Source organism: Saccopteryx leptura, chromosome 10 (genome assembly GCF_036850995.1).
Source record: "Saccopteryx leptura isolate mSacLep1 chromosome 10, mSacLep1_pri_phased_curated, whole genome shotgun sequence".
Lineage (NCBI taxonomy): Eukaryota > Metazoa > Chordata > Mammalia > Chiroptera > Emballonuridae > Saccopteryx > Saccopteryx leptura.
Window position 1 is genome coordinate 60646142 of NC_089512.1, and position 14383 is coordinate 60660524.

Below are 14383 nucleotides of genomic sequence, written 5' to 3' on the forward strand. Positions count from 1 at the left end.
CTTCGGGAGAATGAGAAAATAGAGTGGAATAACCATTAAAATAGTGTTTTGGAAGAATAGTTAATTATATGAGAAAATTCTGATGATATGTTGTTTTAAAATAGGATATAAAACTCAATAAACACTTGGAGACAATTTCATGAAAAGAAAAAGAGCATTAGGTTTTAAAGAGATGAAAGGCTAAAGGGAAGGAGGAAGGGAAGAAAGAAATGAGACAAAAAGGAAGGAGGAAGGGAGGGAAGGAGGAGAAAGGGAAGAAAAAAGAAAAAGGGAGGGAGAGAAGGAAGAAGAATAACAAAGAAAAAATAGTGATTATCACTGTGCTGTGAAATGTCCTGGTTTTATTTTTCTCCTATGTCCTTCCATTCTTTTGCAAATTCTCCACTATGACCATATATTATTTTTATAACCAAAAAAATACAGTCATTTTTTTAAAAGACTATTAAGGATAGAAAATTCATCATGCTGCAGTCCAAAAAACAAGAACAAAACAGTATCCCGAGACTATCTGCAGACTGGGAGTTGAAACAATGAGAGTTTGGCTATACTCCCAGTGTGCCAAAACAATGGGTTAGCTGAATTAACTCAGGACAAAGATCCGTCAATGGCTTTTGAATTAGTCACCTAAAGGACTAAAATGTTTGCTTCTGCATCCTGGAGACCTATCACTGGGGTGAAATAAAGCCAAAGTCCAGTAAATGCCAGGTCATCAATATTTCTAGAAATGGCCTAAAGTTAACAGAGCTATTTCTTTGGTCCTACCTATCCTGGTAAATCTGGTCCTGCTAACCGTGGGCTGCTACAGAGACAAAGCCCTCCCCCTGTGTCCCATGCTCACCCCAAATGTGACACAGGTTTTCTTCCTGTCCTTAACTAGTAAGCATGAAAAAATTTGGGTGGGATTTCTTTATATCTTTTTTAAATGATCTGTAGAAAACACTCAGTTTTTCCAGGGTCAGTTTTCAAGCTTGACGATATGCCAATCTCGTCTTTCTTCACCTCCCCACTGTCCTGAGTCTGAGTCTGCTTATTAACACTTCCATTCAAATGTTAAGGGAAAAGAAATGTTGATCATTTTTGCTACTCTGCTAAAAACATATTTGGGGAAAGAAGTTAATAAAGATGCTGCAGTGGAGCTTGAGGAGTTCAGTTTGCAAAATAAAATTTGTTTTCAAGTGCAGAGGGTGGAGCCTGAACCTAATTAAATACATGCAAGCATCTTGTGGGTCACGTTGTATGCATTCTGTGCAGGCTGAATCTTTCCCTTTTATCTGTGCTATTCCTCTTCTCTATGAAGGGAATTTAGAAATGAGAGGTAATTAGAATGTGTGATGACACAGATCACATCTGCAAAATGACAAATTCTGGTCACCTTTATGTAAAATTTCTCCCAGTAAGTTACTTGAATTGACAAAACAGAAGGAGTTCTTCTTTAATATGTTAAAGAAACAAATACATTACTTCATTTAATGCATACCTGTTAGGATTAAAAAAAATCATTGATGGCATCTTGACCATTTTACACATATTTTTACTAGTTGCCTGTTTTTTGTACCACTAAGCTATCACCAGAATTGTTTCTGTCTGTTATTAGGAGGCTATATTTTAGTTTGTCCTCAGCCAAATGACATATTTTTTATCTCTTATAAAACCCACAATAATGTTACGCATTTACCAATCTCAAAGAACATAGCCCTATTTTTAAATCTAACTCTATTTTAACTTCTGTCGTTTGAATGTAACATACACTGAGTTGTTTGCTAGATAAGTATGCATTTAAAGATCTAAGATAGACTTCCATGAGCTTAGGTCTGCAGCTGACCTCTGCTTTTCTTTAGCCTGAGACTTGAAGTTAAGAAGGAGGTAATATCAAAGCTGGCAATATTTCACTGAGTTCTTGGTTTTTAAATTTCACATTCAAAAGAAATGGCAGTGTACTGTGCACAGGTCATTTCTTCTGACAAAACAGAAATGGGAAGAAACTCATAAATATTTTTTGAAACCTCCCCAGTACGGCACACCGTGCCATGTGATCAATGGATCCTCATGCTCTGATATGTTACAGCGGGAACTTTTAGAAATGACTTACTGGGTTGTACATCTGATTGAACAACTGCTCAGCTTGCTACATTGCAAAGTTGGGGAGTCATTGAAGCACAGACAGGGAAAGAAGGAAAGATCCAGAAAAACAGCATTAGCTCAACAAATCCAGTGCATTTGCACAGACGAACTGGTTGTTAAAAAAAAGAAGAAACTTTAGTTTCTAAACATTCCACAGTGAAAATGAGAGGCTCTAGGGAAACAGAAATGTTGACTTTGGCTCCTAGAAAAGAATAGCTGGAATAAGAAATTTAAGGTTTGTGTTACTTTCCCTTTCTCAAGTGAAATAACCCATGAAATAAAGAAAACTGTCCACTTTTGATGATACATGAGGTGCTGGCCTCTAGCAATGAATCAGAAGAAGGACTTCTGGCCAAGCTTGCAATTTATTACCTGAACTTCAAAGATGGTAATAATAAAAGATTAATTAAATCTTATCATTGAATTTATAGCTCTTCTTTTATATTAACACAAGCCTGAATTTTCTATTCAGTCTAACTTTAGAAAAACATAGATCAGCAAACAGCAGGTTAGCAATAGCAAAATATCAGTAAGCAAGACATTATAGGATTAACTAGTAAATGGGACAAGTAAGAATTGAAGTCAGAGAGAAGAATAAAGGGGGCCAAAGGCAGTATTTTCCATTGCTCATTAGCAGTTTCTACTGTTAGGTAATAATTAATAAAAATTATAATTTTTAGTGGCTATCCTATAATGCCCCAAATGCTTAAGAATCTGCGATGTTCTCCTGTCAATATTATGTGAAAGAGTTATATGTTTGTGGATTTAACTAAATATTATTTTAAATAGCACTGTCCAGTTATATTTCTTAAATACCTACATCATTAATTTGGGGCTCAACCTCAAAGTGCAAAAGGTAAAATACTACAGGAAATGTTCACTTTGCTTTACACTGAGACATGTGTCTTTGAAGAGCCTGACATTTTTTGTTTCTGCAACTTTATTAAAGTAAATGATCATTTTACCACAGTTAAAAAAAAATCCTCCTCATAAATAACATTAATTGGAAATTGACAAAGCATATTAACCATCACAGTTCAAATTGCCGTTGCTTCTCAACTGATTTCTAGTCATAGAAGGTAAATTTACTTCCACATAGCAAACATCCCAAATACTTTTTTGAAAGACAAATTGATCCATATATATCATTAATTGGCTCTCCTCAACCTCTAGATATCTATTTAAGATGAATGAATGTGCTAATTTATAAAGCACCCCAAAAAAGGTAGGTATGTATTATTCAGTTAGTTCATTTTATCAACCTGTCAGTAAGGATTTTCTCACAGGTGAACATTTGATTGCACTGTTTTTAAGAGGTCAGACAGAATATGCAAGAACTAGTTCCTTTTTTGACTAGAACCATTTCTCACCATCAAGTATTTGGAAATGTCTTAAATTAACGCTGTATCTTAGAGAGTTAAAAGCAACTATGCATGTGAATATTTTCCACAAGGTTTTATATAATCATTCACCTTACCAATTTAAAGAATTGTTTATAAGACAAAAAACAAGTTTAAAACACCATGCAGATTCCATTGTCACTGGCAGACAAGGTTTCTGTTGAGCTAAACACATCTACATTGTGTAGATTTTATGGCAAAAATACCTGGACGCTCACAAATCCTGAGCAAAATTCCATTGGGAATTCATGGTTTATTTATGACATAATAAAACTATTATGTTTTCAGCTTTCATTTAGTAACCCTTTATATTTTCTTCACAAGTCACATACCCTTTTATTTAAAGAGAGGCCCAGACACTCCTTAAGCTTTTATAGCTGCTTATTTTTCCATGAGTAAATGATGTGTTTATATGTATATTCACATACTGTTGGCTTATATTTTCAAATATTTCATGTAGATCTCAATTCTTTCTAAGGTGATGGGTACTTGAGGTTTTTATGGAACTATTTATTAGCAGAAATTAAAGACTACTAGAAGAAGTATTTTAAACTTTTGCATTTAGTTGATGCTAGAGAGCCAAAAATAACAAAATAGCATTTGCAGGTTAGGTATGAAAATATTTAAATTATAATTACCTTATTTAATCTGACTGTACTATGCATTTAGGAGATAGTATAAGCAAAGATTACTTATATACTTAGAAATAAGTTATCTTTTCATAAATTAAATAGGTCCTTTAGAGTAAAACAATCATATTGGTTACTTTAATTCTACTGATTTGGCAGGATATTAAAATGTTGTCAGGAATAATGCTAAAATGTTTACAGAATCTGATTTGTGAATCTCAGTACACAGGATCTACTTGTGAGTTAAAGGAAACCATGTGCTCAAAATGATTTCTTGGGCAAATCATAGCTAGGTTGAAAGAAACTAAACTGAATTGCATAAATGTTAATTTATTAAACTAATCAGGCTATAAATATGGAAGCCATAAGCATCAATCTGTGAGCCTCTTCCTTTTAATTAATAGAGGATTTCAAATTCCACAGATGACTTACTCTGAAAGGGAGGGTGTCTAGAAAAATAATCTGCAGAAATACTTATGGAGTGTCCTCATCTCCATAATGTCTCTTTGATGAAGGGGGTCTTTCCTAGGCAGGTCTCTTTGAGGTCCTCCTCCTTTAGGACTCAGCACAATATAGCTGAGTTAAGATAACACAAGAGACCGCCAAAGGGAGCCGAAGAAGTGCTCTCTTTCACAGAGTTATCTTAGAGCCTGCTTTATAATCACAAAATTGTTCAGTAAATAAAAAGTACATTTCTTGATATGCATGTACGTATATAATGTATTGCAGAACACATTTATATGTGTGTCAAGAATGTATATCATACACCCAATGCATACATAGCCAAGTCAATCTCCATTTAAACACCCTCAAATGGGCAATTTAAATTCTTCTATTTATTGTTCAAGATTTCTGCTTAACTAGATACTGCTTGACAAAAGTGAGATGTTGAGTGGACTGGGAAATAGATTCTGCAATATAGAGATTTTTCTTGCTGTCTTGTTGCAAAGGGATTTGCTCTGTATATTTGCTTTTTCTGTGCTGGTAGGGAAACTTTAGTTGCATGTAATTTCTCATGACAATTTTCTAAAATCCCACAGTAAAGTGAACAGTATATAATCACATTTTAGTTATATATTCCGTCATACAAAATAGTATATTGAATTTGAAGATATCCAGAATAATTTCTCCACAGATATATACTTCTTTCACATCCTTATCATTCCTATCTATTATTTTTATAACTCTAGCAAATAAAACCCCATTCCAATGTGTTATGAATTATACATAGTCAAATTGTAGTATATGCTCTGCTTCGTGTTTTAGATTCTTATTCTCTCCTTTGAATAAGTTTGTAAATTGTCAAAGGGAAACAAAATGTTTAAACTCATAATGTTATGAGTTTTATGTGAACGATGGATGCAGACGTACCAAACAACACAGGGAAAAAGTCAAAGGAACAATGCATGACTGGAAATGTGCTCCACAGAATGTCCAGTTCAGAGAAAACATGTTAATACTGCAAAACCTGCATTCTTTTCCAAAGCCTTCTGCATACAACAAGCTTTCTTAGGAACTGGGGCCGTTTTCAGTCTGGTGTAAATAATCATCCCACAGATATTCCAGGGACTTGATTATTTTGGTGAACTTCTAGAAATGTAACGTTGTCAGGTAAACTTTGCAAAGTTCCAATAAGAAAACTGACCTAGTTCGATAAACAGTAAAAGTTGGTCAATGTCTAATCCGGCCCCGGATTTTTTGGTTTATTGCTCACATTTCCACTTATCTCTTTGAGAGCTGAGATTTGCCCAGAGTGTAATGGCTGGCTTTTCTAATTTTTACTTCCACTACTATATTCATGTATTTTTTTTCCAGACAGGAAACCTAAGATAATTTTTCAGGTTCAAAAACAGATTTGATGCAGACCTCTAAGGAATAAAGTTAAGAGTGTTTAATTAATTCTTTTATCAGCAGACAGCAAAAGATAAGGGTTTGTTTCTTTTCCTTTCCCATTTTATAAATTCATTAGAAAATGAACATGATGTTTTTCCTTAGGCTTCACTTACCTTTTTTAACTGTGCTTCCAATTTGCTACATTCTTCTTTCTTTTGTTCGATGGCTATTTCTAGAGATTTTAATTTAGAATCCCTTTTCAGCCCTGCTGAGGCTAATGAAGATGCATGTTCCTTGAGGTCAATTAAACTAGACTGAAAGGAAAAGAACGCTAGTAAGTAAAACACTGCAATTTCTACTAGCAATGTCTTCTATTTGACTACATTGATTCTATACATAGCAATAAAGTGTGCATTAGACAGAAAGGGTAAATATAGTCTTACTAAGGTAACAATAGTCTGCTCTGGCCAGGAAATTAAAGTTGGCCAGCTTACAGAACCGAGCAGGATCTAATTGCAATAGAATCAAATGTGACCAAATGGTGTGGTCAGTAAATGCATGTTTCACATCTCAAAGCCATGCTAATGATGTAAGTCCCAAGGTGGTCTTTACATGTCATGGTAAAACAGACACCTTGAAACCTTCCATTTACATTTATTGCTGTCAGGTCATGCAGACGCTAAGATAAATATGAAACAAAATACTGACTTGAATGCTCTCCCAACCCTTCCTCTCAGGGAAATTAAAGTATAAAAAAAACACCCTATTAAGTTCTGATAAAATGCCATTTCTTTAACAGACAAATGGCCAATCATTTTTCAAATATCTTCCATATAATCAAAGATAAAATTATTTTAAAATAAGGAGGAGATTTTTTGTTCCAGTCCTCTGTAAACCCAGAGGCAGCGGACATAATGAGTCTCTCCAACTCAGACGTGGGGTTACCTAAATTATTCCATTCATCATTCACAGCCAGAAACCAAGCGCTTCCTTGTTCAGTCTGAATTCTAAAAACTAAAGAAACAAATACTTACATATATCACAGAACATAATTTTGCTAGCTAGGAAGGCCATATCCATCACTAAATATGAAATCATTAGCAACATCTATGCGACTAAAATGTTCAGGTTTCACCCAGAATCAGACACTGTGCATTTCCTGTTTACCCATCTGCAGCACACACGAAGACAGCGCACAATGCTCCCTCAGTAAATGATGCTACCTAATGTTTTACGTCTGGGCTGCTTTACGGGCACTGGAATAACCTTGTGTATAAAAATGCTACCACCATCACCCAGCAAACAACCCAGGTCCTAACCACCCTCTGAGGGACAGGCTAGCACCTCTTATTTTTCAGGCCAGGAAACTGAAGTTCACATGAGCTGTGCATCTCCTCCGAAGTGACCAAGCTATTAAAGCGAGATACAGGTCTCAAACCTAGGTCTCCAATCCAAATATCAATACTCTTTATCATATCAATCCCACAGAAATAATAAGGGACTTTATAACCCAGGCATTCTGTCATGGTGAAGATTATTACCACCTCACCTAAATTATAAGCTCCCTGCTGACAACAATTATATATTTTTTTCTTGATAACTTTTAAATTGCTGGGTGTGATAGCTTTATGAGTCAGCGTGGCAGGTTATGTCCCTAGTTATTCAATCAAACAGTAATCTGGGTGTTGTTGCGAAGTTATTTTATAGATATGACTAATACCCACAATCAGTTAACTTTAAGTAAAGGATGTTACTCTCCATAATCTGGTTGGGCCTGATCCTATCAGTTGAAAAGCCTTGACAGCAGAACAGAGGTTTCCTTGAGAAGGAAGAAATTCCACCTGTGGCCCGCAGGGTCAGCGACTGTCTGCGACTTACCAGCCTGCCCTCCCTGATGGCCTGCTCTATGAATTTCGAACTTGCTCTGCCAGCCCTCATAACTATGTAAGCCAATTCCTTGCAATAAATTTCTTAATATGGTTAAATTTCTTAATACGGTTCTGTTTTGCTGATGGAAGCTTGACTCACACACCCAGCCCAGTGGCAGGCACATTATTATACAGGAACAATAAATGTTTGCTGAAATGCCTGTCTGAAATTCATACAATGTAGGCATTGTTTACACAATTATATTTTCATTTAAAACTTATGCTCTATCATGTCAAGATCTCTTTTCAATAGAGGGTTGTGTGTGTGTGCACTTTTAAGATATATACCCATGCAGTCAGCACTCTTGTCAGCAAAGAACGCCGCCATGGGGTCAGAGCTTCTGTGCCTCTATCACACATCAACCACAGTAATCATAGAGCTCCCAAGTTGCATTTGGCAGAGAACTAGTTTGAAGAGAGTTTATATTCTTTTTTTTTTTCACATCAAAACAATAACCTCCTCTCTAAAAATTTAAATTTAAAATTTAGACACTATACATTTTGCTTCTGAGTTTCTTCAAAACTTCTATTACTCACAATTCTCCCCTTCTTGGATTCCTAATTTAATCAGTACTTTATTTATACAGAATCATCAAAACTCATTGGGTGAGGAGATACTTTGGAGTGGGCGGCTATACAGCCGTGAAGTGATACAGCCCAGCAGAGAGAAGGGTTGGTAATGGCCCTGAAGGGCATGGATGTTTCTGGCAGAGAAATAAGGGTAAAGAGACCAGTTGTGGAGAAAGGCACATATCTCAGAGTTCTGGAGGTTAAATACAGTAATGTGCATGGCTGTTTCTCAAGTCTCTTCACCCAAGAATCCCTAAGTGAACTAAAGGGGTCCTAACTATCCCTCAGAGTATGGGGGTCATAGCCCAAAGCATCCTCTCCATAACCCCCAACAATAAATTTTTAAAAAAATTTTTATTGATTTTATTGAAGTGACAGTAGTTAATGAAATTATAGGCTTCAGGTACATAATTCTACAACACCTCATCTGTGTATTGCCTGATGTGTTTGCTGCCACAGGTCCAGCCTCCCTCCACCACTGCCCACCCCGCCTGCACCCTCCTCACCTCCCCTGGCCTCCTATCCCTCCCACAGTCCCCACGCTGTTGTCTGTGCCTATGAGATATTTCCTTTGCTTAATCCCTTCAACCTTTTTTCACCCAGTGCTCCAAGAAATTTCTTTAAAATATGTTGTTTTATTGTAAAAATTCAGGTGAGATCTGTTATCTGTTTCCGTGTTTTCTCTAACATGGAAATACTGTTTTAAAGTATTCACCGTAATGTGAAAATGCCCTGGAAAAGCAGCCACATTGAACCTATGCCTTGGTGTCCAGGCTGGTACCATATCTCTTAACCTGGGCTTACCCAGTGATCCATTTGAGAATCACAGGTGAATGTAAATCACCGACCACAGGATTAGCATGTAAAAGGCCTTCAATAAAGTGGAGCTGTTATTATTATTATTGAAGCTTTTGTTGTTCTCTCAAACAATGAATCATGGGACATTGAGAACAGTATAGAATTCACACAAATGTAATAAAACATCAGGAAGAATTTCAAAGACCTACATTGTAGGCAGTTGACTAAAGAAAATATGCATCGAGCATCACTGATGAAAAGTTACAGCAAATACTTTCTTTGAACTCAGACAGCTTTACAAAGAAAAGGCAACTATGTCCCCAGGCCTCACACAGTCCCTCAAACCAAGTCTTGAGCCCCTGAGGCAGCACAAATATGGTTTATGAGGACTATCAATGGGTTCATTTCTTGTCCCAGGCTCACCTCTTTTTCAGTCAGTTCAGCTTGTAAAGCATTGACCTTCTCTTTCAGGTCTTTGTTCTCTTTTCGGAAAGATTCTATCTCTTCTAGTCTTTCCCGATCATCTCTCTCCCGCTGTTCTTTCAAACGCTCAATTATTCTTTCCTGTGAGGCAATTGTCAAAAAGAGAAGAGGTGAGAACACATCAGTGTGTATGCCAAGGCATACTACAAAAAGAAATGAGGCAATAAATGTAACAAATTCTCTACAAGAGTTAGCACACATGAGATATTAAAAATTGGGTTTGTGAAGAGAGGAATAAAAATCAATACAGCTTTTAGCTTGTTAATAAAAGTTAGCATCATAAAGCCACAAGGGATATTAATGTTCAAGCTCTGAGGCTGTTTTTGGTTCATGGTGGTACTCAAAAAATTTCAAAAGCAATTCCAGAAGAGGGAGGTTCGGGAACCAAAGTTCTAGACTTGCCAAAGCCTTGTCTGGGCAAGGGGAAGACACAGAAGCAACCTTTTGGCTCAACCCTCTTTGCTTGACTTTCCCATTTGGCATCAAAGAACTTCCTTGGTTTCTGAAGACTCTTCCTCCCCGACTAGAAAGCAAACTGAAGTAGGGCAGGACATGGGCCTTCCACTATTTAGGGCTGACTCACAGTGAGAATATGGAACAAAATAAAGAATCAGCTCCTTGCCAATTTTCCAATGTGTTTGCAGGTGTTTATTCCAGATTTTTTTTCAATGGCTTATTGGCAATCAGCAGAGACTCCACAACATTGCTTAAATTTTAGCCATGTTCACACAGAAGCTTTCCTTTACTGAGCGCTCATTATGTGTTCAGCACTGTGAGGTGCCCTGTTTTTCTAGTCCTCACCACAACTGCAAGGTCTGCACCACTGCACCTGGGAGCAGGGTACAGGTGAGGAAACCAGTCCCAGAAAGGCCAGCTGGCTCACAAGGTGATTAGCTCACAAGCCCACCCAGCTCCGAAGGTCCACACTGGCATCCAGGGTTATCTGTCTTAGCCAAGCCCAGGAGGCCACTGACACCAACACATGCCTGGAGCCTTTCAAGAAGGTCTGAGGGCCAGTCTGCCCATGACTTCCACATTGAAATAAAACTATTACTCCGGTACACACGTTTTTACCAATATCAAAATAAGAGCCTTATTTTTTTTTCTAAAGAAAACTCTACTTGGGAAAAGCTTGAGTTAGATTTCTAAAAGTTATTTCAAATTACCCAACACATATCTGAACTTCCTTTTGGATGGCATCGTTAAAAAATATTGGTGCAATAATGACGCTTAAATAGCCTGATATTATCTTTTATATTCTCCAAAGTACATGGTACAAGACAATTCCTGAGACATAAGACAACTGTAGAGCAGTGTCTAATGCAGAAGGAAGTTCATTTGAACTCTTAGTCTGTGATTTAAGATCCCCCAGGGAGGCAACTGTTCTACCTCAACGACAATAATTTATGAATCTAATGCTTTCAAGGAAAAAAAGTACCATTATTGTTTTGCAATTATTTAAAAATACTTAAAAATGAAGTATATTATTACAACAGAGGGGGTGGAAATAGAACAAATGAGTCTATTAGTTGCCTGTATTTGTTTCTTCTTGATTCCAGTTACAGCCCCTTTCCTCTGTTGGTGACATTGGTGAGTGGATGATTATGTGATCTACAAAAGGAGGAAATGGCTCGGTGTATGGGGAGTCTCTCAAGGCCTTTTCATGATTTCAGCAACTGAGCCCTCACTGCCTTTCGCTTGCACTTCTTACAAAAGCCTCACAACTGGTCACCTGGCCACCAGGCCCTCTCCATCTCATCACTTTCACCACTGTTGGAGTGACATTTTTAAAGCCCCAAACCAACCATGTCACCTCTCTATTTGGAAACCTTCCCAAGAAGGGCTCTGGCCTGAGCACACAGGATATTATCCCACTCAGCACGCTTCATGCAGTTTGCCGTGGGCCTGCCTTCCCAGGTCGGCTTGTGAGAGGGCAGCGCTCAGATCCAAAGGGCTGGCACACAACAGGCAATTAAAAAGGTTGATGGAAGAAATAAGAACTCAAATTAGGGATCATCTTGTCTTCAAAGAAAGGGAAGTAAAATTAAGTATGTGTGTTAACATCCAGAAGGTGTCAGAGTCATTTGGAAAGTAGGTCGGTTTGCTCTAAGCACTTGTACTATTGACTGGGCATTGATGACAAAAAAAATCAGCAAGCAGTGTAATGTTTTTAAGTGTTATTGATGATTCAATACTCCAAAATATTTCTCCGTCAATCACAAAACTAATTTAACTGTCAGCCGCACAGGGCCAGATGTCAAAAACATGTGTTAAAAAGCCCTAATATGCCATGATCTACTTGATTAACAGCTAACTTGTAGAAATTCCAACAATGTGTTCTTGTTTTAGTCTTATTTGCATTGGCAAGTGTTCCTTGTGCATTCATCTGGCTCTGCACAGGTCTAATCTATTTGTGCTTTATCACTGGGTAGGAATGGAGCTGCTGTGGTCTCCAGCCTGCTATCTGGCTTTCTCAACTGCTTATCTCCTATGTGGTTACAGCAAGGCTTGGGAGCCCCGATTTATAAATTCCATGGGTTCTGTCTCTTGAGCTTCTGTGTGTCAATCCTAGAACTAAGTCATACTCAATCTTAACTTGCTAAGTGGCATTATTTTTTGCACACTCTGAATATCTGAATAAGTTCCTGGAAATTAAAAGGAATAACACACACCCTGGGATGTAATAATCCAAGTGGAATGGTGAATAATGCCTAATGGGTTCTTTGCATCAGCCAAAAGACAGCAAATAATTCAATGTTCTTATGAACCTATAATTTTTAATTAATAATTTTATTTTTTGCATCATGTCATGTTCCAGAAGGTCTATTCAATTATATGTGGATAAAATTGGAACTTGTGGTGGAAAGGCCATTAAGGACATGGATCGTGATGTTAAAAGCACAAAAATAAGAAAGTTTGAGATTTAGTCCTATTCCATCCCCTGTGAGCTAAGTGGCCTTGGGGTAATATAGGGTGGGCAACAAAGTCCCAACCAAGAGCCAATTCAGAGCATGAGTAACTTTCTGGCGTGCTAGGTTGAGAAGTTAGCTTGTGCCATGGTTGACTAATGATGCCTGTCCAGGACTCAGAAATCGCCAATGGCGCTATACACGTCCCAGATTCTTATTTCTGGGCAAGTCATTTTACCTCACTGAGTCCTTTCCTGTCTTTAAAATGAAAGCACATAGATGCAATGTTTCTCAAAGTGTGGTCTTCTGACCACGTGCATCAGAATCACTGGGCATGTTTGTTAAAAATCCCAGGTTCCTGGGTCTCACAACTGAATTGGAATCGCTAGGAAATAGAACCCAGAAAACTGTATTTTTAAAAGCTCCTTAAATGATAAGATAATTTGGATACACAGAAGTTCGATATCCATTGTAATAAATACTTAAATCTATTACTCTGGGCCCTGGCAGATCGGCTCAGTGGTACAGCATCAGCCAGGCATGTGGATGTCCCGGGTTCGATTCCTGTCAGGGCACACAAGAGAGGTAAACATCTGCTTCTCTACCCCTCCATCTCCCGCCTCTCTTCCTCCCTCTTTCTCAAACACAGGTTGATTGATTTGAGTGAGTTGGCCCTGGGTGCTGAAGATGGCTCCACCGCCTCTGTCTCAGATGCTAAAAATAGCTCAGTTGCCTACAATGTAGCAACTCCCTAAATGGGCAGAGCATTACCGCATAACGGCTTGCTGGGTAGATACTGGTTGGGGCACATGTGGGAGTTTGTATCTCTTCCTTTCCTGCTCTCACTTAATTAAAAAAAAATCTAATCTTTTTCCTGTGATAGAGTATCTTCCGTTTCCTTCCCAGTGTTTTTGTCCACTTTTCAAATACCCAAGCATTGTGGTTGTGGTACCTTTTGAAAATTCCCTCCTTATTTTATTCTTCATTATTGTGAAAGGCAAAAATCAAATGCACACGGGGTGTGCAAACTAATAGGTCACAGGTCAAAGCTGGTTCACCAAGCTATTTTGTTTGGCTTGAGCATTGGGATTTTTTAAAAATCTGAACATGAATGTTTTGAAACAGGTCAAGAATGCTCCAGCTCCCACAGTTGCCAGTAGTCCCTACTATGCCTCAGCAAACCCATTTTCCTCACTGGTCTGCCCTGCAGGCCCTTTGAGGAATGTAACTCAGCTCCTCATCTATGGTCCAGTTCAGGAGTCATGTGCCTGAGATCGAGGATCAGCAAACTGAGCAGTTATGATCAGGGGAGCTCTGAAAGCAAATGGGACTTAGAAAACAGCTCATTGCAGTGTGCATTTTGAAACTAAGGTCCTGAGAGACAGTGACAGGAGAAGAGGCTTGCCCCGACTTGATGCTACCAACAAGGAGTGGAGGCAGTCTAGGGGCCGGACTCCCACAGACCTCAGCTCTCCTTCCCAGGCACCCCCTGGGCCGCAAAGGAAGTGCTTAAAGAAGGGAGTAGTTCCAGATTTGGGAATTCTTAGGGATTTAAACTAGAATAAATCAAATCTTAATAGGGCTGGGATAAAAAAAAAAAAAGAAAAAGGAAAAAAGAAAGATAAAATCCTGCCAAGAACTCACTACATGGAAAATTATATGGTCTATGTTTACTTCTTTAAATTTGGAGACAGAAATGAAGAGGTACAAAT

General features: G+C 37.9%; 1 protein-coding gene across 3 annotated transcripts in view; it reads right to left on the reverse strand.

The window, feature by feature from the left end:
- Positions 1-14383, reverse strand: part of ERC2 (ELKS/RAB6-interacting/CAST family member 2) — a 1061162-nt gene that overhangs the window by 504207 nt on the left and 542572 nt on the right. For 2 of the 3 annotated variants that reach the window (XM_066351701.1, XM_066351699.1), the window contains exons 9-10: positions 9703-9843; positions 6157-6297 (exon numbers count right to left, since the gene is read on the reverse strand). In XM_066351701.1, the coding sequence (XP_066207798.1) occupies positions 6157-6297; positions 9703-9843 (282 nt within the window). Of the gene's footprint in view, positions 1-2089; positions 2126-6156; positions 6298-9702; positions 9844-14383 lie in introns of all 3 variants that reach the window. The other variant, XM_066351702.1, reaches the window with a different exon arrangement.